Source organism: Triticum urartu, chromosome 2A (genome assembly GCF_056163025.1).
Source record: "Triticum urartu cultivar PI428250 chromosome 2A, HENAU_Tu73, whole genome shotgun sequence".
In the NCBI taxonomy this organism is placed as follows: Eukaryota; Viridiplantae; Streptophyta; class Magnoliopsida; order Poales; family Poaceae; genus Triticum; species Triticum urartu.
Genome location: NC_141874.1, coordinates 697,535,898 through 697,562,407, shown reverse-complemented (window position 1 = coordinate 697,562,407; position 26,510 = coordinate 697,535,898). Strand labels below are relative to the sequence as shown.

Genomic DNA, 26,510 nt, shown 5'->3' with positions numbered 1-26,510 from the left:
GGCCAATTCATACATTAACAGGTTCAAACAAGCAAGGCAAAAATGCATATGGTAAACAGATTTCAGACTTAGTGAAATTAACACTTGTCTGGAATTTCAGATCAGATAGCACTCTTCGGAGCATGAAAACTATATGCTACAGGACCTGAACATGGCAAAGTAAAGCATGGCATGGATCTACTCAAAGAGCTTAACAAAAGTCCCTTAGTGACCTTGAGCCAAAAGAGATCAGAAAATACATTTGCAAGCATGTGAACATGGCAAAAACATAATCAGTTCTCAGACTTAGTGAAAACTGGAGCATGCTGAAAACAGATATCAAGTAGGCATATTTACGAGCTCGATGCACTCCCTACAGAGCAAGTCATGACAAGCTAAGCATACACCCATTAAGAATACACAAAATGCAATCTAGACATGGCAAGAACAATAGCATAGCATGCACGGATCAACTACAACATCCTCGGCAAAATTGCTAACAAGTAGACAATCTGCCCAGATTCACGAAATGACAAAAGTAGAACTCGATTGACTCAAGCTAGGGTGCTCCATAAATGCAAACAAAGACATGGATGGATAGAGCACTACAAGATTAACAAAACATCCTTACTGATCATCCTCAAAAGAGGCACGGATCACTAGGAAACAACATGAACATATGGCCATATGAGATAAACAGATCAAGGACTTGGTGGAAATGCTAAGTCCCTGAAATCAGCATTACCAAGTGCCTCACTTTGCAAGCTTATGCTAGTCACCACACACATCACAAAAATACATGGGTTGCACCTCTGGAAAGATGGCAAAACCCTTAACAAAACATATGTAGAGCTCATGGGCATATCATGCACACAATAATCATGGCAAAAATGACAAATATCTAGATGGAGCAGCAGATCTGACAATTATCTCAAGTAGCACTCTTCTAACAACATTTAGGGCATCAAGGTGAACTCAAATGAAAATGATGCAATGAGATGAAATGATGTACTCTCTGAGACGAACATTTTGATATGCTATATGCATGAATCGGAGCTATGGATGCAAAGTTACGAGGCGATGAACATGGGCACTTGAAACATGGAAATCTCGGGGACTTGGTGGAAAAAACATGGGCGCAGGATAGCTATCGTGCGCACGAGCGGGGAATAGTGGTGGCTCACCATGGGCTTCGGCCCAGACATGGAGAGGAGGCAAGCGGGCCGACGGAGACGGGCCTCAGTGAGATCGCGGCCTGCGAGGCCCACGCGGAGGGTCAACGGAGGCGCGCTCGTCTCCCTCGATCCCGATTGGATCCCAGGAGGCAAGGGCGGCGGCGCCCGATGGCGATGCCGGCGAGGGACGGCGGAGACCCGCCAGATCCGGGCACGGGGAGCGGAGGCCGAGGCTGCGGGACCCATTCCCGAGGTCAGCGGGGCTCGGCGACGCCGGCGTCGAAGATCGGGAGCTCGGCTCCATGGATTTCATGGCGGCGAGGGTTGGTGCAGTAGAAGCGAAGGCGCGAGGAACGGAGGCCGGCGAGGGGAACGGACTCCGACGAGGCACAGGTGGCCGGCGGGAGCTTGAGCGGTGGCGGCGGAGCGCTCGGGCTCCCAGCGCGCGGAAGCGAACCCGGTTCGGCCCGGCGCGGGACGGATCTGGGCATGGCGGGCCAGCGCGGCGGGGAAGTGGGCGCGGGGACGCGTGGCGGCGCCCGGTTGGGCGAGGGCGGTGGCCGGCTGAGGTGTTGGCCCCTGATTGGTTCGGGCGACGTGGCGGCGGCGGCGGACACGTCCAGCGGCGGGATGGACAAGTCCGACGGCACGGGGAGGAGAGGCTAGGGTTTAGACTGCGACAAAATTCGGGGAGGCACACATATTTATAGGTGGAGGAAGCTAGGAGAGTCCAAATGAGGTGCGGTTTGCGGCCACGCGATCGTGATCAAACGCTCTAGAAGATGGAGAGGTTTTTGGTGGGTTTTGGGCCAAATTGGAAGGGTGTTGGGCTGCAACACACACGAGGCCTTTTCGGTCCCTCGGTTAACCGTTGGAGCATCAAACGAAGTCCAAATGGTACGAAACTTGACAGGCGGTCTACCGGTAGTAAACCAAGGCCGCTTGGCAAGTCTCGGTCCAATCCGGAAGTGTTTAATCCCCACACACAAAAGAAAGGTAGAAATGACCACCGGGTGACATAGGAGCGTCGGATTGCAAAACGAACAATGGGGAAAATGCTCGGATGCATGAGAAGAATATGTATGCAAATGAAATGCACATGATGACATGATATGCAATGCATGACATGCAAGCAAATTACATGACAATGTCAGCGAATAACTGGACGACACCTGGCACATCGGTCTCGGGGCGTTACAGTCAGCTATCCCCGGTGAGATACCATTGGACAAGGAGGATGTTAGTGATGACACTGATAGTGCAGAGGATGATGATGAAGTCATCAAAGCAAAACCAAAGAAGCAGCGAAAGACCAAGTCCTGTAAAGATGATTTTTTTGCTCAAGATGAGAAGAACCCATTTGTTCGGATGTACAAGAAGGCTAGTGATGCGATATGTGTAACAGCTGAAAGTATAAAAGAAGCATATAGCTCCAGCATGGCTCGTCCTCCCCCTCCTTTGGTTGCTCCTCCCCCTACTCCGGTTGGCCGGCAATGGAGATGGTTCGTGAATGTGGAGTTGAGGAAGGAACTCCTCTCTTTTTCTCTTCGAGCATGCTATTTATGAAGGCTGAGTATAGAGAAATGTTTGCATCGGTTCAGACCAAGGAAGGAAGGTTTGATTGGCTCGAGAGAGCCATGATTATGCTATGTAACTTCTCGTTTAGAATAATTGCTTAGTTCTTTGCTTGAATTATGCTATGTTGTTGGTCTGTACCATTTGCTTATTTGAATGCTTGGATTATGCTATATTGTTGGTCTGTACCATTCGTGTGTGAACTATTGGCTTTGCTGGATATGAACCATTTGCTTATTTGAATGCTATTTTCCCATATGTATGAATAATGGATATGACAACTAATCTTGTTGTCATGTTCCATTTGTAGACTGATGGAATTGACGGCGGAGGTGGTAACGATGATGATGCTAACATAAAGACAGTGCAACTTCAAAACTTGCTCAAGTTAAGTACTGATCTTGCAACCTTGGGCCAAATGGCTATGCACTACAGCAAAACTTGTTTGAATAAGCAACGTAGGCAGCCTAGGAGGATTGCAGTACAAACTGGTCATGAATGGGTTATGGAAAAGTTGGCACGTCCTAAATCTTGCTACAAAATGTTTAGAATGTATCCAGATGTTTTCTTGAGTTTGCATGGTCTTTTAGTGAGTGACTACCATTTGGAGTCAACTAGCGAGATGAACTCATTGGAAAGTCTAGGCATGTTCTTGTGGATGCTTGGAGGCCCTCAATCATTTCGCCAAGCTGAAGATCGGTTTGTTCGGTCAACTGAAACAATCCATAGGAAGTTCAATCATGTGTTGCACTGTGTAAATTCTCTAGGAGGAGACATCATCAAACCTAGAGATCCTACATTCGCAGATGTGCATCCAAAAATTAGGGACAAACGTTTCTGGCCTCACTTCAAAGATTGTATTGGTGCAATTGATGGAACTCACATTCCCGTTATAGTTCCCGCTAAAGAGACCTGCAACTATATGGGTCGACATAGTTACACAAGTCAAAATGTGTTGGCAGTTTGTGACTTTGACATGAAATTTACCTTTGTCGTTGCCGGTTGGGCGGGGTCGGTACATGACACACGGATTTTCCACCATAGTATATTGAAGTATGCTAGTACTTATCCTGCACCTCCTGAAGGTACACAAATCAAGTGTTCTAATTTTGTACGGATTGTTTGTATTAATTTGTACATGTGCTCAAATTTATTCTCGATGGATGTAGATATGTACTACCTTGTTGATTCTGGTTATCCTAACCGGGTGGGGTATCTAGCTCCTTACAAAGGGACAACCTACCACCTTGCCGAATTTCGGTCTGGCCGCCACCCAGCGAGTGATAAATTTGAGGCGTTCAATTATCTTCACTCTTCTCTTCAGAACGTGATTGAACGCACATTTGGTGTGCTCAAGCAGAAATGGCGCATCCTAAGGGATGGGCCACACTTCAAGGTGGGAAGTCAGACGATGATTATCAGTGCTTGTATGACGCTTCACAATTTCATCAAGGACAGCAAGCTACGCGATAAAGAGTTTGATAAATGTGATGATAATGAAAATTACATGCCTGCAACCTCACGGTCAACACCTTTGCTTGGCGATGTCGTTCCCACTTCATCTGATGAAGGCAACATGAACAACACGCGAGATAGGATTGCGAGCTCTTTGTTTATTGCGCGACAAGCTACATAGATTAGTATTTGTACGGACCTCTAATTATATGTATGGATTATTAGTTATATGAACGGTCTAATCCTTTAGCTCTCTTTTGTACGGATTATTAATTATATGGACTATCTTTTGTATTGTATGGGCAAATGTATATATGAGCAAGAAAGTGAGAAAATTATTATTATGAAATATTTTATGCATTAACATAGAACAAATCATTCCCTCTCAGTCAAAATACCATTTAAAAAATCTATTAACACTGAATCAACAAGTTACACTGATCTCAGTGCTTTAAGGGCATTTCGGGCTTTTCATCAGCTCACAGTCGTTTTCACAGCTGCGTTGCCAAACAGCTAACGTTCATTACAGCTGTTTCCTCAGTATAGCTGTTTTGCCAGCACAGCAAGCCCACAGCTGAATCTGTTGAAACTGAAGCCCAAACAAACACAGCCTACATCCAGTCCACTCCTCTCCCCTGCGTCGACCCCATCATCCTCTCCCCCGCAACGCCGGATTTTTTTCAAAACTATGTTATTTTTTGTAGCAATTGACGTAATGCAAAAAAACCAAAACTAATAGCCCGTCAGCCATTCTTTGGCCGAAGTAGTACTTTTCGGCCACAACTAGGCCGAAATAGTACTTTTCGGCCACAGCTAGGCCGAAGTAGTACTTTTCGGCCACAGCTAGGCCGAAGTAGTACTTTTTGGTCAAGTCTAGGCCGAAAAGTCACTTTTTGGTCAACCCTAGGCCGAAGTTGCATGGCTCATGCTGAATTGTATTTTGTCGCCACCCGTTTCCCGCCAACCCCTTCCCGCCATATGTTTCCGCCACCCGTTTCTCGCCAACCCCTCCCCGCCAATCCCTTCCCGCCTTATTTTCCCGCCAATCCGTTCCCGCCTTATTTTCCCGCCAATCCCTTCCCGCCTTATTTGCCCGCCAATCCCTTCCCGCCAACCCTTTCCCGCCATACCGCAGTTATTCTTTCCCGCCATTTTCTCCTCTGTATCTATAAAACCCCCTTCAGGCGGAGGTGGATAAGCATTCCAGTGTAGTGTAGTCGAGATGTCCCATTATCCATTCGATCGTAGTTTTCACCCTGAGATGAGCAGCACTCTGCTGAGTCTAGCTACCGATTTCAGGATGGACAATAGGATAGTTCCATGGGACGAACTCACCGGTAGTGACACCATAATGAATGAGTTGGCTCACCAACTATGTAGGTCTGGGTGGCCTGAAAGGACCTATGAGGAGGTACGTCAAGAGCTTCTTAGGTTGCATGAAAGGTGGAAGAAGGTGGTGGAGCCGAAGAGTGAAACTTTCAGAAGGACTGCAGAAAAGCATCCATTTTTATGGACTGAGGAGAGCGAGGACGACGATGATATCTTCATGCCGCCGCTTCCGGGTTCTGCATCGTCGAAGGGCAAGAGTTCTGCATCGTCCAAAGGAAAGAGTTATGCATCCGCGAAGGGCAAGAGTTCTGTATCGACCAAGGGCAAGAGTTCTGCATCGACGAAGGGCAAGAGGAGCGCATCGTCGAAGGGCAAGAGGGCTGCATCAACGGAGGATGACGATGATGACTTCATGTAGTATGTAAGATGTATTCTAGTTGTACCGTTTCATTCAGATGTATTTGCATTATTAGTTTGTATTGTATTATTGTAGGGCATTATGTTCTATGTGAATTTCATTTTGTAGTATGTAAGATGTATTGCACAAGTTCAGCCGCACCGTTTAATTTAGATGTACTTGTATCTTAATTATCGGTTGTAGTCTATTTGGAAATGTAACTGAAATAAGAATGCGAATTAATAGTAATATGTGTCTCGCATACATAAAACAATATATGTCTCCTGATCACATAGAAGCAAGTGCGATAGTAACACATACATGAAGCATGTCTCATACATAAATACTGACACACAGCTGCGAATAGTCTGAAACTAACATAGATAATGAGTCATATATAGATAGATAAGCATATCACTGCGGGGGACGACGACGAGTCTGGGTCTTCCTCGGGCGAGGACCCGAAGGCGATAAGCGCTGAGGCGGTGGACGAGGCTCGCGATAACCACGACCATAGTTAACCTTGTCTGTCACGGTCTGTGTCTCCTGCGTCGGTGGTGGTGGTGGAGTGTGAAACACTGTCTGCGAGAAGCCATAAATGTTTGTAGCTTGGTCATCATCCTCGCGGTCGCCCTCAAAGTACGAAGCACCACCACTAAGGATCGGTGACTGCTCTGAATGCATGAACGGTTGCGACTGGTTGCCGCCTGCGGTAAAGTAAAATTGATACAAATGCATGAACGAAGCACCACCAGTAAGCATCAGTGACTGCTGAGAATGCAAGAACGATTACTACACTGTTCAAAAGAATGTAGTGAGTAGTGTTACCTAGATTCATTTGCTGATGCCACTAATCACTCCCTAGCTGTGAAGGAGGTGGCTCATGCCAGGAAGAGCTCCCTGGCTGTGAAGGAGGTGGCTCATGCCAGGAAGAGCTCCCTGGCTGTGAAGGAGGTGGCTCATGCCAGGAAGATCTCCCTGGCTGTGAAGGATGAGGTTCTGCACGATGCACAGAGGGTCGTGGTTCTGAATGTTGTACAGAGGGACGTGGCGGACGATGTGCTGGAGGAGGAAGTGCAACATCCGAAGTCCGTCTACACGTAACAGCTGCGTAAATCCCGCGTAGCTTGTCATCAAGACGCCTCAACCATGAGACACCCTCTCGCGGTGGGATAGTTTCTCCCCTCTGAAAGCGCCGCATTAAAGCGGAAACCTCCTCTTGCGCCTGTAGTGTCAAGTCACCCTGTACACAAAGAATGAACCAATTATATGCTCGTTGTATGATAGACACCACGAATAGACAACCAAGCGAATATGTCCAGATTAACAAAAGACTTAACATATGAGAACCAAGGCATTTACCGCGTGGTGTCTGGTTCCCACAACAGAGGCAGTTGGGTACATATCGCTGGTGAGAGGGGCTTCGATCTGATCAGTAGCAGCTGATGGAACCAAGTAGATCCTCGTTGTATGCCGGTAACGCTGCAGATACAACCCGAACATTTCCCAGTTAAAGGGCCGAACCTCACCCTAGATATTTGTCGCAGCGGTAGTCCATTCGTCAACGTAAGGGGTAATGCTCTCTCGCCAATAAGCCATGGACTTGTTTCCTCCTAGGCGACTGTCCCTGAGATTGACATGCGCGATACATGATTAGGTATATTATGAATGCAGAGCTGCCAACTAAAATAGTATTAGTACTTGTGCACGTGGTCTGGCAAGTGTGGAATATCTGGAATCGCAGGCTGTTGATATAGACCGAACTGTCTCATCACCCTATGAAGAGACATCTCCTCAACCGTCACGTCGAACACCAACTTGGCCTTGGTCATCCAAAAGTGCCGATCTCTAGTGCACAATCCAGAAATCCCAACTGGGTACCTTGATGATATAGCCTGAGGCGAGTATGGCTCCCAAATAACTTGATCCTCGTGCAAACTATCAAACTGCGCCATGAAGGACGGGTAGCATCCCCTAACCTGAGTATGCGCAAACTGTCTCTGTGCATGACAACAAATAAGCATTAGTAATACTATTGAATGGCAAGAAATAATTGAATTAATTGTTACTTAATATAAAAGTACCTCTCGCCGTGTCCAAACAGATCCCATAGTAGGTAAGTCGCCGATAGCAGGCACATAAGTCCCAGCTAAGTCCTCCAAACCAAAAGGTTTATCAATATAGACATAGGGTCGTCCAATAGGGAACCTCTCGTATGACCAAAGCTGCAACAATAATGGACATCCAACAAGACTAGATTTTCTAGACTTCAACAAGCAAGCTTTGCACAGGCCTCTGTACGTAGCCGCTAACACAGCAGAACCAAAACTCCTCTGTAGAATATCCGCAGGGCAACGTGCGTCAGCTATCTCTCGTGCAATACCGATGAGTCGTGCATCAACAGTGGTCACGTGGTTCTCCGTAAACATTGTCTTGCCGAATAGCCAAAGAATATATGCCTCTAGGGACCGGTCAATCTGAGCCTCCGACAACTGAACGTCGGGATGTCCTAACGAGACAATCTACATAGAAACGTAATAATTGTATGAACATCAGACAACTAAAAAACAACATTTGTTTAAGTGGCCGTGATGGTTACCTGAAACTGGCTCAACCATCTAAAAAGAGGTCCATGAGGATCGTTGTCTATAGCCCTAGCAGTCGGGACTGCAGCCAAAAAAACGGGTCTGCATCGCTGCTTGCCACCCAGATTCTGCCTCTAAGGGACCTATGGCAGCACCGGCCAGAGGTAATCCCAACAAGTAAGACACATCCTGTAAAGTAGGCGCCATCTCTCCCCAAGGAAAGTGAAACGTATGTGTTTCTGGTCTCCATCTATCTACTAAGCAGGTAAGGAGTGACTTGTCGTAAGAGAAACGTCTCACTTGCCTCTTGTGTAACTGCAATGGTTCACCTGCCTCATCTAAGTCCGGACCATCAATCCACTCATCCAATGTACCCTCAACCAGCCGTGCCAAAGGGTAGAAGTCCAGCCCAACTTAACCTACAAAATAAAGTGATTGTTAGCGGTTATGAAAAGTATGTCAAACATAGTAAGTCATTATATGGTCTCCATTATATGCACACATACCTATCAACCCATGAATCGTGTATCAGCCAGTTAGTCTTTGGGGTACGAGTGACCAACACGTCTAAGTTGTTGCCCGCTTCCGTAAGAGCGCCCCGGTGCTTTCTATCGATGTTACCATTAAGCAACAGATACGACATATCTGCAATTCAAACAACAAATCTTAGGTGCAAATAAAACATAGTATGACATATTACAAATTATAACATAGTCCTGACATATTACAAATTAAAACATAGTCCTGACATATTACATATTAAAACATAGTCCTCACATATTACAAATTAAAACATAGTCCTGACATATTACATATTAAAACATAGTCTTGACATATTACAAATTAAAACATAGTCCTCACATATTACAAATTAAAACATAGTCCTGACATATTACATATTAAAACCCACCACGGCACATTATATAGCTTGTGAGTTATTTCTTCCTCGTCCGCCCCTTCGGCCTCGACTGCCACGACCACGTCCGCCTCTTGCTCCTGTTGTCGCAGCCGTCGATGTGGAAGCACTCGTCGATGCGGAAGCACCATCTTTGTTCAGGTCGGGACAATATTTCATCCTATGCCCATAAGCCGCGCATAACAAACATTGTCTGGTTGCTCCACCAGCTTCAGACTGGTCCATATCGTTCCGGATGCGACGGGCCTTTCGTCTGCCCCTACTTGTTCGCCGAAGGTTTGGATGCGGGATGTATACTCTCTCACCGTCGTTTACCTTGTTGAAATTGCCGACGACTCTAAACCCTGTCATCTCGCCTGTCCAGGTGTTGAGCACTGCCTCTTTTAAATAGTATGGGGACACGAAGGATATAGCATCCAACTGAATCTGGCCACAGGCAGCCAACACATGAGAGCAAGGTAGGTGCAACAACTTCGGTTTGTTGCATGTACACTCACACGTTGGATAAAATTCTGTTCCAATTTTTACCTCGTGTGTCTTCACCTCATTTCCAGAACCAAAACCATCGGTAGGAAGCTGAACCTCATACCTCCTTTCTTGATTCCCTATGAGTCTGACACTGTACTTCTTTGCTTTCTCTATCTTCTTTGCCATGTATTCCATGACACGGCTACAATAAGGTGTGTTCTGATTATCTTCAATATGCTTCTTTGCTAACTCGTGCCTTTCTCTGAAATATCTCAAAGTGCCATGGAATACAGCCTCCACAATAGCTGTGAGTGGCAATGCTCTATTCCCTCTCAGCACAAAGTTATACACCTCTGCAAGATTGGTTGTCATGTGGCCATACCTAGCTCCATGTGTGTCATGCAGCAAAGACCAATTCATTGGAGGCTCTTTCTCTATCCACTCAGAAAAATTCTTTATTGCCCTTCCCTTCTTTCTCTTAGTATTAGGAGGGTCAATTGCTGGCAAGTCACAAAGACCAACTGGCTCCTCTAGCTCCGCGACGAGTGCTGCTAATTTAACCTGATCTTCTTCCATTTTCTTCCTTGCACGGACCTGCTTCTTAGTAAACTCATCTAGTTTTGACCAAATAAATTCGTATTTCCGCTGCTGGCTCTGCTTGCATAATTTTTTGAACAAGTTCATCAACCGCTTGTTCTTGAACTGTGAGAAAAAATTATCCCCAAGATGGCGCATGCACCACCGGCTCTGCAAGTCCCTCCAAGGTGTTGGTTCGTCATCTGCTAGATTACGAAGTGTCTTCACGGCCTTCAATATACCAGCATGTCTGTCATGAATGACACACACGTTTGGTCGGTCCTTCACGATGGCAATTTTCACTTGGCGGAAGAACCATACCCAGCTGAGAAAGTTCTCACCCTCCACAAATGCCATGGCAAGTGGGATGATTTGATTGTTCCCGTCCACACCAATAGCAGTCAGGATTTGCCCTCTATACTGACCGGTCAGGAATGTACCATCCACAAATATAACAGGAGGACAATGCCGGAAAGCTTCGATGCACATAGCAAAAGAGAAGAACACTCGTTTCAACACCTTGAAATCTGGTATACTCAGCAACCTCATGTGTTGTACGTTCACATAAGTGCCGGGATTCCTCTCCTTCAGTATGCCCAGGAGACGGACAACATTATCATATGAGTCGAAGAACGTCCCAAACCTTTCCTCCATAGCCTTCTGCTTAGCCCTCCAAGCCTTCCCATAAGGAATGACATAATTCCATCTGACCTTCACCGCTGTCTGGATGTGTTTTGCTTCCATATCTTTCTTCTCTACTATCTCAGTATACATGAGTTGCGCAATGAGACTTGAAGTCAGGTTCGGATGCTTCACCAGCAGGTTCTTCCTCACACAATTATGTGGGACGACAATGGTGACAACCCAATGGATGTCATACTTCGGCACGTGCCCGTGCACCTTCCCAGGATAACTTGTTTCAACACATTTCACGGTATAGTTTGTTGGACTTGATATGTGTGTCCGGAAAACCCTCTGTGTAGACATAGCCCACTTTATCACCGCATACTTCAATTTTTTCTTTGTATCAAACATAGCCCCTATCTGTACTTGGTTCAGATTATACTGCCATGGAGTCTCATGGCCATCGTTCACCGTAAGGCCGGTGGATATGTCCTGCTCCCATGCAGAAGGAATTGGTACCTCCACTTCATCCTCAGAATTTTCAGAATCCAGTTCCTCCACCAATCCATCCTCGTCATCTTCCTCCATCACCCTCTGCATTTCATCCCCTTCCTCATCCCCATCAGCAAAACCAGAACCAGCTAATATTATCGACTGGCTACTCTGCCCAGTATCAGGACCACAAACATTGTGTGGCACGTAGTCTGACTCTTTCTCGGGTTGGCTAGCATCCACATCTTGTGGCTGTGACCCGGATAAAACAATCTCGTTAGCCACTTCACTGCCTTGGCCGGGTTCATACCCCCTGTGGAGTTGTACGGCATTCTCCTCCTTCGGTACAGGTTGCACAAGTGCATATGGGTGGATTCTTCGGTCTCGGCAGCGTCTTAACACGGACAACCAATGTTGGCTCCTATCTACTGGCATCAACTCCCACTTGACATTTTTACAAGATTTGATCCACAATGCGTGAATACTGACGGAACATACTTCAGGATCCAGCCCGAAACTAGTTGTTAACCAGTACTTCAATTGTCTAATGTCCAGTCTGTCCGGGTCTGCTAGTGTCATGACGCCATTTTTAAACTCGCTAAGATCAACTCCCAACTCATTATATCGAACGTTACCAGCGCCGTAGTAAACATTCAAATTTACTGATTCAGACATTTTCACCTGTCAGACATTGTCATCTTCTCATTAATCACAATGAACACTAATATTACCCGCTACACTAACTACGCGCTAAAATGCCACCACAAACATATTAACTCTAACTAATAAACTATACAATTTAGAGAAAATTTGTGACGCCATGGTTATACCTTCGAAGCGTGCGTCTCTTCCGGTCACCGGCACCGGCCACCGGACAACGGCAGCGCCGCCCACTCGACGGCCGGAGGTTTAACTCCGGTCACCCCACAAGCTGCTGCTCCTCCTCACCACCTCCTCCTCCACAGCTGCTGCTCCTCCTCACCACCACCTCCTTCCCAACCGGACCTCCTCCACCCCACCATGGCTCCTCCCCCAAGCGCACAAAAAACTAACCCATAACGAAAAAAAAAAACCATAGGCCGGTGGAGAATGCTATGATCTATCTATTCTATGCCTTGGTTGTGTAAATGAGTGCAAATTGGAGGAGATCAGGGAGGAGACGCGAGCTCTACAGAGAAGAACGAGAAAGAACAGGGGCGACCGAGCAAGAGGAGGAAGGCGACGACGGGATCGGCCTTATCCAGACCTTTTCGGTCTAGGCCTGGCCGAAAACGGCCCATTTTGGTCTAGGCCTGGCCGAAGCTACTATTTTCGGCCCACCCCACCCCTCTTCGGCCCAACTGAGGCTCATTTCGGCCTAATGCTGGACGAAAAGGCCTTTTCGGCCTAGTTCCGGCCGAAAACTACCACTTCGGCCACCACAAGGCCGACAGGGTCATATTTTTGATATTTTGACAATGGGTACTATAGTTTCAGAATTAGCTATAAAAAAGGTCATAGTTTTGAAAAAAAATCGCAACGCCGCCGGCCGCCGGCCTCCGCCCTCACCCCCACAGCCGCCACAACCGGCGACTTTGCCTCTGACCGCCGCCCCCTCTCATCCCCTCCTCTCGTGGCAGATCGAGCGACAACCGCGGTGTGGGCGGGCGGCACTAACGCGCTGCTCTCGGCCGAGGAGCCGCTCCCGCCGGGCCAACCGCACCCGTCCGTCGCCTGCTCGCCTCCCGCGGCGTCTTCTCCGAGCACACAGACGACGGAGGTCGGAGGCGGTACACGCTTGTGCTGGCGTGGCCGTGGCTCCACAAGGACGTGCTCGACCCCGCCGGCGCCTAGCCCTTTTCGCGCGCACGCCGGCGTCCCCGCCTACGCCTACAACGGCCAGGACCGGGAGGCGAACGAGGTGATGCCCGACGACGAACATCTGCTCGAGGACATCCTACTCGAGGATGCTCCTCTTCGCCAACATCTCCAACGCGTGGTGAGCTTCCGCTGTCTCATCCCTTTACGGTTGCAGGATTTGGTTCAGATTTGGAGTACTGCTTGGGTACAGATTAGGAGTAGGGGATGTAGTCGTAGGCACAGTTTTTAAAATTTCAGTAACTTCAGTACTCTTGCTCGAAGTACTCTGAAAATACGCTTAGAAAATGTACTGCTTGTACTGCTGATCTTGCAGATAGGGGGAGTGCTCTTGTACTCAGATCAGTTGTTAATCTGCAACAACTCTAGAAGTAGGATTTAGGATAGTCATAGTTTCAGTTTGCGAAGCAGGGAGTATAATTTAATTGGAAATCGACTAACTATTCCTTTGAACTGGGAAATCAACCTCTGTACTGATGTTAGCTTGATTGGTTGTAACTAAAACTGAAATCCATCATGTTAGATGATCTGCATGTGCTACACGAGCATTTCGAATAGGAATGAAAGTCATCATAAAGTTGGACAGCTAGCTTTACACATATACATACACATGTGTATGCTCCACTTCGCCGCCAAAAACCTTATCTTACCCCTGGCTTGTTTTATTATAAAAAAGAAAGAAACGAAGAAAGATAATAAGCAGGTCAGCACAAATCAATTCCGGTGTCATCTAATATAGCAGATCGATCAGTGGATCAGCACGCTAGATATTTAAGTGTGTATCTAGACGGAGCTTCCCTATGTGTGTCACTTCGGATAAGTGGCAAAGTCCAGTACATGCATCATGATCGGCATAACATTTTAGTCGCTTTTGTTTCAAACATATTTATTATTTAGGCATGTGCTATAATTTGTTATCAATAACAATCTTGCTGTACACACGGAAGATCTATCGACGTGCAAATCATAGTGGTTCTGCCCTTAGCAGCGAACAAGTGTAGTACATATATATTATCTAGAGACCGAATAACATTCTTGCTGGCTTCAAAGCATATTGGTTCTTCCCGTAGAAGCGAACAAGTGTATTGCATATTAGTTCAAAGTTCATTTTAAGCACATCAAAAATACTAACCTATTTCAGAACCGATTGAGTTCATAAAATAATCTAACAAATCTCATCTTAATTGAACATGTTACCCTGATAAATTACCATGATGCACAAATGGATTGCTGTGCGATTGTGGGATGTGCAAGAAAAATTATCTGCATCGTGGAATGAAAAAAAGGTTATAAGGTTATCACGGTATGGACAAATCATGTTAACCATACAATACATGAGTCACATCAAGGTGCAACCAAATCCACATGCATGAACACCACAGTACATTTGTAGAATGGGCTTCTTACATATCCTTTTATTCTATTAGCTCCTCTAGGCAGCAACATGACCATGATTTTATCCAGCATCTTCAAATATATAAAATGAAGACAACACCTTCGAGCACCTACGCAGGTAATGTAGATGGTACAAAGAGAATAATCTAGTAGCATATAAGAAGTTAGAACAAAATTGGTATGTTCTAGCCACCTATACAACCACTATAAGCGTCGAAACATTAATCAAAGTATCAGGTGAAGATACATAAAGATTCAATTTGGAATTCTGAAGCAACTAATCTTGTAGTTTGATGTACTGTAAATATAATTTCTAGGACGGAGTTGTACGATACGAAGAAGTATATGATGCGAGACATGATCGCGATCGATCAGATATTCACTTTGGTCATATTATGTCCATGAACATATTATGAACTAATAAAAGGGAGAAGGAAAATACAATATTGCAATGCTCAATATCTTTTATCATTGCTGAGTGAGGTATAATGAAAATAATCATTCTGGTGAAAGTACATGCAAGATAATAAAGAACTTCTCCTTCTCAGGAGCATGCTTACTTGTAATTATACACAAATCTTTCAAATTGATTAGGAAGTAGAGATAGTATATACTCTATATCTCAGGGAATGTAAGAGAAGTACTTGCGCGGCAACGAAGGAAGACTTGCTAGTTTTTTGTAAAATCGGTTCAACTCCGACATCACCATTATATGTTCTTATTTCTCCAGGGACCGAATCAAGCACCCAGAGTTATTATGCATAAGGGAATAGCATAGTAAACAGAAACCATCAAGCATAAGAAGCAATATATTATCATTCTGACAAATTAATCACAACCAATTCTATTACATCCTTTTTAAAATAGGGGTTTTCATCAGGTTCAGAAATCAAACTGTAAACAACAGTTTTCAGTGCATGTTCAAGGAGTGTCACCTATTTGTTATATCTAACAGGAGGATTTTCTAGATCAACTCCCCGCATAGACCCACGTCGAGGGAGGAGGAAGCAGAGGCTGGCAACAAGGAGCGGGTGTGGGTGCTCATCCTCGCCGCTAACCACAAGTGCTGCGAGAAACTTTGGGCAGAATTTGCTGCCTCCACTGGTATGAGCAAATCACCTGTTGCTCCTTTCTGTCTGTTGTCTATTGAAGTAGCTAATAGATCGCTTCAGAGTGTTGTGAGCTTGGTTATTTCACACCGTCTGCTAATGTTAAGCAAAGAATGAAGGCTGGAGTGTGTTACATGTATGCAACAACGTTATACTTAGATGTAGTAGAAGATTGATTACAAAACAACTATCCACAAATTGGTGCATGTTGTATTGCAAAATGATCATAAGCTGGTATCTTGATCGCGGTAGAATAATACATCTCCAGTGTTCAGTGTCAAAGCAAAAGAATAATATACATAAGCAATCTACCAAAAGGAAAAATAATCTAAACTACAAGTAATTCTCCATACTGTTAGGAATAAGCAACTTGTATTCCCATGAGGCCATAGGCCGATATATATATACAAGTATAGGTGTGGAACATATGCAGGAAACCCCTTATACAACGGGATAAATACAAAGGGGTACATGACTTATATTATAACTCTAACACCCCCCCTCAAACTCATGGTGGATGAACAACACTGAGTTTGGAGAGATAAAAGCCATGTTGTGCTCTAGTCTGAGCCTTCGTCATGAAATCCGCCAACTGTAACTCGGAAGGCACATACTGAAGAGCAATAACCTGATCCTGCACAGCAGCGCGCACATAGAAAGCATCAACACCAATATGCTTGGTGAGCTCATGCTTCACAGGATCGCGTGCAATGCTGATAGCACCTATACTGTCAGATAAAAGCAGGGTCGGTGTAGTGACAGAAACACCAAAATCCTGAAGTAACCACCGTAACCAAGTCACCTCTGCCGTCAAAAGAGCCATTGCTCGCTACTCAGCCTCAGCACTCGAACGGGAAACTGCAAGCTGTTTCTTCGTCTTCCAGGCAATGAGAGAACCACCAAGAAAAACACAGTAAGCAGAAAGTGAACGGCGATCGGAAGGATCACTAGCCCACGTAGCATCCGAATAGGCCTGGAGCTGTAAAGAACTGGAGCGAGGAAAGAATAGACGGTGAGAGATCGTGCCTCGAAGATATCGAAGAACACGAAGGAGATGACTATAGTGAACCGAGGTGGGGGCAGAGACAAACTGACTTAGAATATGAACCGGATAAGAGATGTCCGGACGAGTGACAGCTAGATAGACAAGACTGCCAACAAGATGACGATAACGCGTCGGGTCAGGGAGAGGATCACCATCAGTAGCACGGAGGTGAACATTGAGCTCCATAGGAGTCTCAACAACGCGCTCGTCAGTAAGAGCAGCACGAGCAAGAAGATCCTGGATATACTTTTCCTGGGATATAAAAAAGCCATCAGAGGTAGAAGAGACTTCAATCCCAAGAAAGTAGCGAAGAGGTCCAAGATCAGACATAAGAAACTGCTCACTAAGACGGGCCTTTACAAAGGCAATATACTCGAGGTCATCCCCCGTGATGATCATGTCATCAACATAAAGAAGAAGAAGAGTCCGACCACGAGGAGAAAGGTGAATAAACAATGCTGGATCATGAGCACTTGCTAAAAAACCAGCAGCAGTGATCACAGAGGCAAAGCGCTCAAACCAGGCGCGGGGGGCTTGCTTAAGGCCATAGAGAGAGCGACGAAGACGACATACCATGCCATCAGGAACAGAATACCCAGGTGGTGGCTGCATGTACACCTCCTCACGCAGCTCACCATTAAGCTGAGATATAGACCAGTGGCGTGCAGAGGCAACGGCAAGAAGTGTACGAACAGTGGTCATATGAGCCACAGGAGCAAAAGTCTCGTCATAATCACGACCATGCTCCTGCTGAAAACCACGAGCCACAAGACGAGCTTTGTGACGCTCAAGAGAACCATCGGAGCGAGTCTTAACCTTGTAGACCCACTTACAAGTGATCGGACGGACTCCGGGAGGAAGAGAAACAAGATCCCAGGTACCAGTGCGTTCAAGAGCAGCAATCTCCTCTGCCATCGCAAACTGCCATTCATGATGAACAACAGCCTGACGGTAAGAAGTCGGCTCAAGAACAGCAGCACCAGCGGTGGGAAATCCAAAGCGATCAACAGGCGGACGAGGACGAGAACGCAAGCCATAAGTAGGCTGAGAGGAAGATGACGACCCATCCACAGAGGCATCGACTGGTCGTGGACGACGAGTGTAATGCTGAGGAAAAGATGGAATAATAGAAGGAGGAATCGGCAAGGTAGAATCAGGGGGTGGCGACGAAGAAGTCACCGGAGATGAAGGTGTAGAGTCCGGTGACAGGCTGGGAGAGGAGACCGGGGAGGAAGTCACCGGAGATGAAGGTGGAGAACCCGGTGACATGCGAGGCGAGGAGACCGGGGAGGATGGTGGCTGCAAATCAACTAGATGTGGAGAAGGAGAGGAAGTGGAACGGAGAGGTACAGTCTCGACGGGGGTGATAGGTGAGTCAGGAAAAGTGAGGAAAGAGATATCCTGCACTGAAAAAGTCGAGGAAGATGGGCGTGGGTAGAAGGGACGAGACTCATCAAAAGTCACATCTCGAGAGATACGCATCCGACGACCAATAGGATCCCAACAACGATAGCCCTTATGCTCATCACTGTAGCCTAAGAAGACACACTCAGCAGACTGAGCGGTCAGTTTGGTGCGTTCGCGAGGGGCAAGAAGAACATAGCAAACACAACCAAACGAGCGAAGCATCGAATAATCGGGAGAACGATCAAAAAGTCGCTCGAAAGGAATACCACCCTATAGAGCAGCGGAAGGCTGTATATTGATAAGATAGGTGGATGTGGAGACGGCCTCAGCCCAAAAATGAGGCGGGAGAGAGGCAGCAATCATCAATGCACGAGCCGTCTCAAGAAGATGTCGATGCTTTCGCTCAGCCACACCATTCTGAGCATGAGCACCAGGACAAGAGAATTGAGAGAGAGTCCCGTGCTCAGCAAGAACACCACGCAACATCTTAGAGATATACTCGCCAGTGGAGTCAGCACGAAAAACACGAATGGGTGAAGAGAACTGAGTATGAACCATGGCAGCAAAACGCTTATAAATAGACAACACCTCAGAACGAGAAGTCATGAAATAAAGCCATGTGTAACGAGAGAAATCATCTATGAAAATAATATAGTATTTATGACCACCTTTCGAAGCGAAAGGGACCGGACCCCATACATCAGAATGGACTAAATCGAAAGGACGCTTGGACACTGACTCACTATGTGAATATGGTAACTGAATCTGCTTGCCAAGACGACAACCCTGACACTCTAAAGAGACATCTCCTGAGATAGACCCCAGAAGACCTCGACGAACTAAAGAAGACAACCGAGAACCACACAGATGACCAAGTCGATGATGCCATTGCTGGAAGGAACCAGTAACGGAGGCGACAGAAGCGGAAGAACTGGCGATGGTGGTGGCAGCGGAAGGAACATGAAGCCAGTCCAACTCCCAAAGACCCTGAGAATCACGGCGGCGAGGGCCAGCCCCAACCAGAGTGTGCGTGCGACGGTCCTGGACAGAACAAGAGTCAACGTCAAGGATGACGCGACAACCAGAATCCGTAAGTTGACCAGCAGAAAACAAATTCATGGTAAGTCGAGGAACATGAGCAACATCAGGAACAGAATAAGGAGTAGTAAGATTGCCTCTACTAGCAACAGAAAGTGGAGTACCATCAGCAGTGAAGACATGAACAGGAGAATCCAGTGATCGAAGAGAGGACAAAGTGGAAGAATGAGAAGACATATGAAAAGAAGCTCCAGAGTCCAGAACCCATGGGGATGTACCTGACTGTGTAGAGGGTGATTGCTCAGTGCGGGAAGCATCAGTCACAGAACCAGCAGTACCCGTCGAGGAAGAACCTGAAGCCGCGAGCAGACGCTTAAGTCTCAGAATATCCTGCTCAGTCAAAGCAATGGCTGAAGTTGTCGAGGTAGATGACGAAGTCCCTGAAGATGATGATCGAGCCTTGCGCAGGTGTTTCTTCTTCGTGTAGCACTGAGACTCAAGATGACCATCATTGTTGCAATAGTCGCAATGTGGACGGGGGCGACCCGAGCCTCCAGAAGGAGTGGGCAAGAGCGGCGGAGCACTCGAGCGAGAAGGGGTCGGTGCAGCAGGTGGCGTAGGAGCACGAGTAGCGAGCACAGAGGGAACCGCCAGCAAACCAGCACCACGTAAGCGAGTCTCCTCAGCACGAATCTCAGAAAGCGCCTCCATGAGAGAAATACGGCCACGAGCAAATAACTGAGCACGCCGGGGCTCAAACTCCTTACGGAGCCGGGACAGGAACTCATAGACGCGATGAAACTCCAAATTGGCCTGGACAGCCTGGCAACAGGGGCAGGTACGACACCCAGCACTACGGAGAGAATCAAGCTGGCGCCAGATAGCAAAACTCTGTGCATAGAAGTCATCAACAGTAGAGTCACCCTGCTGAAGAGCATGCTCCTGACGGATCACAGAGAGGTATAAGGCATCACCAGAGGGCTGATAGCGCTCACGAAGACGGGTCCACATCTCAAAGACAGTAGGAAGACCCAGAAATTCAGAAGCAAACTGAGGCAGAACACTAGCAGTGAGAACAGCTGCAGCACGAGCATCATCATCAAGCCACTGGGTGTAAACAGACAGAGCACCATGATATGTCTGAAGAGCCTCCTCATAAGCTAAAACCCTCTCATCATAAGCACGATCAGCAGCCTCATCAGCAAGCTTAGCCGCATCCTTGGCGACCTGATTAGCATCCATAGGAAGAACCGATGGAGTTGGCGGAGTAGGGGCCACCGGAGGAACTGGACGTGGCGGACAACAGACCTCGCCAGAAAGAACACCCCAAAGACGGATGCCACGCATGTGAATGCGCATGAAGCCAGTAAACTCGGTGTAGTTAGTACCATCAAAGATCACCGGACAGCGAGGGACAGCAACATAGCCCGATGCAGCAAACATTTTTTTTAGAACCGACTAGAGCACCAGCGACAGCAGAATCGAGAACAGCAGAATCAGGCGCGAGATCGGGATCGGGAGTAGCTTGGGAGGGAGGGCGCTGGCGACTGGTGGAACGGGCGACCAGCAGAATCAGGCGCGAGATCGGGATCGGGAGTAGCTTGGGCAGGAGGGCGCTGGCGATTGGTGGATCGGGCGACCGGATCGGGCGGGCGGGCGTCCGCTGGAGAGAACGCTGGCGACTGGATCAGAACCAGGGAGATCACGGCGGTAGAATCCAGCGAGGGGAACGGCTGGCGGCTTGATCCGGATCAGGGAGCATGGTGTGGACGCGATCGGGAGGAGAGGGAACTCTCGATCGGGAGCGAACCAGCGCACGTCGTTGACTCGATCGTGAGGGAGGAATCGCACGGGCGGGAGCGAAGACAGCGGCCCAGCCTGGCGATCCACACGGCGGCGACGGTTGGGCCCAGCCTGGCGGGGAGAGCCAGCGGCGATAGAGAACAGAGCGACGGCCACAGAGGACGGTGGCGTCGCGAGGCGGATCAATCAGCACGAGTTGCGGCGTGCAAAAAATTGACCTAGCTCTAATACCATGTTAGGAATAAGCAACTTGTATTCCCATGAGGCCATAGGCCGATATATATATACATGTACAGGTGTGGAACATATGCAGGAAACCCCTTATACAATGGGATAAATACAAAGGGGTACATGACTTATATTATAACTCTAACACATACCACGAGTTGACCATGGCTATGCCAGAAACAAGGAGAACATAGAAAACCTCAACACGATGATGCTGCTACTATTTCCATTTCTTAAACACCGGCTTTGGAAGGCCCGTGCGTTGCTACTTCGCATTCAAAAGTACTGGTTCCAGTTATGATTAATGGATCATTTTGTGCAATAAATTTTATTTTATTTATTGCTGAATTATGGATGTTATTTCTCTTGCCTTTTACACAATATCACTATAGCTTTCCAGCACACACACCGAGTATTTATACAATGTCAAAACCTCGAAAAACAGATGTGTTAGTAATGCCAATTTAGTTGGCACTGCAATATACCTGAGTACTGATTCTCTCTGGGCATGTTTTTCTTTGTTTCTTAGGGTTGTCACCTCATTCATCTACGCTTGGTGGTTTAGTGTCCTCTTTCGTTAAACTCTTAATATTCCAGGTATGTTCATATGAACCACCTTAGGAAATTCCATAACTATCAATATTTATCTGCACTATTTTTTCACTCGCTCTAAAAAGGTCAATATATATAGTAATTTCCTTTTCCATTTTATTTCTTAAACTGCTAATGAGATCAAATATGCATAACCCATTTATAGATCACAACCTGACCTTATCCTCTTTTTTCTTCCGATAAGCCGCACGCCTTTGTGCGTTGAACTGCTCCCTTGTTTTGTCAGCGTAATCTTTGCTTTCATTATATACAGCTCCTGTTGCATGCTGCTCCCAAGTTCTGTCGTCTGCATCATGTCAAAAGTAAAACCCAAAAAGCCCATAAACCTGACTGATCCGCTACCGAACACGTCGGCTTGGATGGTGGATAAGCATGCATGGGAATATACGTCGGCTTGGATGGTGGATAAGCATGCATGGGAATACCTTGTAGCTTTGCCGCACCATCCATCTCATTGTTTGAAGGTTCACAGCCTACAGCTTACCAATCAAAAAAAAATGTGGTATGTTGTACATGAAGGTGAACACCCATATTTATAAATTGTGGCATATGAAATGCGGATGAGTTAGTACCACGGGCATCTTGTGCTACAAATGTGCCACAATCGAGTGTTAGATTACTCGGAGCCGACAACGAAGCATCATGATGGTCTCCAACCCGTAGCGATCTTGATCCATCTGTAGAGTTGTAACCAGAATGAAAATAAGACCAATGATACATAGGCGACATACTATGCAGGCAACATTCTTGGCATATGAAATGAGGATGAGTCGGTACCATATTCATTTTGTGCTTCAAATGTGCCAGAATCCACTGTTAGATTACTTGGAGCCGACAACGAAGCATCATGATGGTCTCCAACCTGTAGCGATCTTGATCCATCTGTAGAGTTATAACCAGGATGAAAATAAGACCGATGATACATAGGCGACAAACTATGCAGGCAGCATTCTCACCAATCTTCATACAATCTTATACCTGGAACCGTTGTGTAAGTATCGTCATGCTTGCATTATGTTCTTCATCATCTCCCCCGCTCGTAAGGCCTGCAATACATTATGCATAAAGCTTGTCACTGCCAGAAATGAACCGAACGCATGTATAGGAATTTATGATGGAGTGCATCATACCCGTAGTAACGTCCTCTTTTGGATGATGTGCACCTGCCTTGCTTTTCGAATTCCTCATACGCACCTATGGAATGGCAGTTCACTGACATTAAATGACAATTGCCTGATGGCAAGAATATTTGAAATAGCAGGGGTGGGAGTAGCAAGATAACTATACTATGCATGATGTCCTCTAGATGTTTTGCATGTGTCTATATGTAGTCATCCTGTCTCCATCTTAGCAATGCTATGATATGACAAACAGGGGTTGTATTCTGGAATTCAGTTAGCAATGCTTTGATAAATATTTGAGATAAAAAGATTACCGAGCCTCACTTTGCTAAATATTTGAGATCTTATAAACATATTTGCATAACTGTTGTTTTGTTGTTTCCATGAAATTCTGCACGTAGCGTCTTGAAGAGACCAATCTATATTTAGCTAAGCTATGCGAAGTTGCAACCCTCACTATCTCCACGAGGGCGTTTATAGTTTTTATTGCCATGTGGAAACTTTGTGTATGAAGTTATGGCACCGCAAATACTCCCCATGTGTGTGCGCGCGCATGCGGTGCCTAGGGTAGGTAGTAGAGTACTTCATATACCTGTACTATTCATGCTTCAACTTTGGGGTAGTTTTCATGTGCATACAACATATTGGACCTTGCAGGACCCTCTTGGCATCCTGTTGCTGGAAAAAAAACTACACAGCCGAATCATTTTTTTATTTCTGAAACAAGATTTCTATTGCACAAGCCTTCTGAAACAGGATAGTGTTTTCCATTTCTTAAAGCTCAAATCTTGTTGCGCAAAATTGAAGATCAAAATTAGTGTCTACATGTCCTGGATACCTAGCTAGCTATGTTCCAGTTTGACAATCAACTTTGTAGATGCTCAGTTTGACAAAGTTTTTATAAGATGTTTAATTTTTGGATGGAACAAAAAAGGAAGCATAGTTGAAATGCAATGCAATCAGACTTGTAAAGGTCTTGCATTGCACAAAATGCTAAGGATGAGGCCAGAAGAAGGTTCAATGAAGTGAAAAAATTACTCCTTGCTTGGTCTGCATGCAGTGATCGACTACTGGTCTGCTTGTCAGGTTAGGCCAAAACAAAACGTTGTTGGTAATTTTACGGTTTGTAACTGATGCCCTTGCCACAAGAAATTTATTGATGTCGCAGTTTTGTAGTCTAACCCTTCAGTCCTCATAAGAAATAAAATTGACATCTGATTTGAACACTTACTTCTACATATATGTGTGCAAAACAGCTAAATTATGTACAGTAGGCCTCAAAAAAACACTTACTTTTGCTGTTAATTTGCAAGACATTCTTAATTTTGCCTCAAAAGAATGACAATTTTGTTACTCTCAGCATTTATTGTTGGTTACAGATAGAGAGTTGGTAGTTGCTTAAAGAAAGACAAAAACCACAAGGTCACATTTGAAGTTATAGGTCGATTTAGCGAGTCATAATAGACAAAATAATTTACTTATCATACTAAACTATTGTGATCTCGGTCCACATTTTTGGGAACCACTATACTACCTATTAGTTAATTAGCAGCACGCTACTACCTAGATGTAACTTTGTAGATGCTTTTCTACTGTTAATTGCATCTTGCATGAATTTTTTATTCTTCTTGCAGTTGTTCTGTTTCCCATAGAAGCTGCATCTTTCTAGAAGCTGCTACATCAGATTAAGTAAGTACACCCTGTTTGCCTAAATTATTGTTCAAGAGGCAGCTGAAACAAAATTTCATACACAGAAACAATTAACAGGCATTACCTTCATATTTAGCGCTGATACTGCACATTACCTTGAGCATGCGTTGGATGTAAATTTTTATTGCATGTATGTGTCTATATATAGTCCTCCTGTCAATATTACTGTCAACCTAGCTGTTCATATAAAGTGGAAAACACAGAGGGGGCGAGTCAATACTCCCTCTGTAAACTAATATAAGAGCGTTTAGATCACTATTTTAGTGATCTAAACGCTCTTATATTAGTTTACGGAGGGAGTACTATATAGCTGTTTTACGTTATTACTCCCTCCGATCCTATATAGCTGTTTTATGTTTGCCATGACCTACAAGATTGTTTGATTTCTTTTTCTGTATTTTGTTGGAAATCAGTTTGTTGTTCTTCCTGATTTGTGTGTCGCCACTTTGCAGCCTGGGAATGAATCTCATAACTTCTATTCTGATGAGCACTATCTGCCAACCTTATTTAATGTAAGCACTCAGAAGCTCCTAACCGTGTTCTTTTTCACTTTAGCCACCACTAATATATACTGTTGTCGTGCCTGCAGATGGTTGATCCAACCGGAGTCCCGAATTGGTCAGTGACATGTGTTGATTGCTCTGAAGGAAAATGACATCCTAAAGTTTATAGGGCTGTTGACACAAGCTTTGAACTGCTTAAAAGTATAGCGGTGAGCTGAGCATGCGTTGGATGTAAATTTTTATTGCATGTATGACCATGCGTTGGATGTATGAGTTGGATATCTTGATCATCTTCGGGGCCTGGAACGTCGGCGCCGGGCCCTGGAACCGGTCTCCCTCGCGGCCCAAGCGGTCGCCGCCGGATCTGGGGCCCTCAACGGAATCGGCCGCAGATCCGATGATCCGCGACGGATCCTATGGGTTCAGGTGCAGATGGGTGGAGGAGCGGCGGCGGAGGGATTGGGCGGCGGCGAAGGGGTTGAGCAGCGAAGCGATTGGGCGGCGGCGAAGGGTTTGGGCGGCGGCGAAGGGATTGAGCGATGTAGGAACGAATGACTGCGACGACTTGTGCGGGCAATTGCATCGAGGGAACGAGGGTGCGAGCGCCTGGCTAATTTTCGTAGGTTAACTGTCGTAGATTTTTTTAGAATGATTTTCTGTCGATGAACCGTAGTGTTTCACAACGAGCCTCGTGGTACCACATCGTTTTTTTTTGTCGGTCTTGAGGGCGGAAGGAGGGAATTGCTGAGTTGCGGGAGGTGGGATCAAGGACGAAAAAAACCCGTCGTTGGTGGAACGAAAATTGACCGGCGGAGACTACCAACTACTCCATTAAGAATAGAGATAAAGCACCCCTTTTCGAAAATGTATTGTCTCTAGCACTGAGAACATGTCATCTCCTCTATCTGCATTAACAATTGACCACACGTGCCGAGCACGGGACATTTCCAAAACCGATGGATGGATGTCTCTTCCCTTCCCCAAACCGGGCACGTGACTCCTTGTTTAATATGACGTCGCTGCAGCTCGGCCCCTACGACCAGACCATTCCGGGTCAATCTCTAGGCGTGTATTTTAACTTTGCCTGGGACGTTGGTCTCCCATAGTTCAA

The 26,510-nt window shown here is 46.1% G+C and overlaps 2 protein-coding genes and 1 pseudogene across 2 annotated transcripts; 1 reads left to right on the top strand and 2 right to left on the bottom strand.

Annotated features, from left to right (window-relative positions):
• Positions 1-7,523: 7,523 nt before the first annotated feature.
• On the bottom strand, positions 7,524-12,246 carry LOC147986883 (uncharacterized). Its single transcript, XM_087540185.1, has 2 exons — positions 10,474-12,246; positions 7,524-7,586 (listed from the first exon to the last, which is right to left on the bottom strand). Exons 1-2 carry the CDS (start codon positions 12,244-12,246, stop codon positions 7,524-7,526), a joined length of 1,836 nt encoding a protein of 611 aa, XP_087396311.1.
• A 145-nt stretch (positions 12,247-12,391) lies between these two features.
• On the top strand, positions 12,392-25,851 carry LOC125537967 (uncharacterized). The gene is made up of 9 exons (XM_087542187.1): positions 12,392-12,414; positions 13,048-13,549; positions 15,792-15,927; positions 21,983-22,050; positions 22,319-23,056; positions 24,121-24,272; positions 24,821-24,875; positions 25,349-25,408; positions 25,486-25,851. The coding sequence occupies exons 1-5, from the start codon at positions 12,392-12,394 to the stop codon at positions 22,397-22,399; spliced, it is 810 nt and encodes a 269-aa protein (XP_087398313.1). The 3' UTR covers positions 22,400-23,056; positions 24,121-24,272; positions 24,821-24,875; positions 25,349-25,408; positions 25,486-25,851.
• LOC147986882 (uncharacterized) lies at positions 18,986-20,865 on the bottom strand (annotated as a pseudogene).
• Positions 25,852-26,510: the final 659 nt, after the last annotated feature.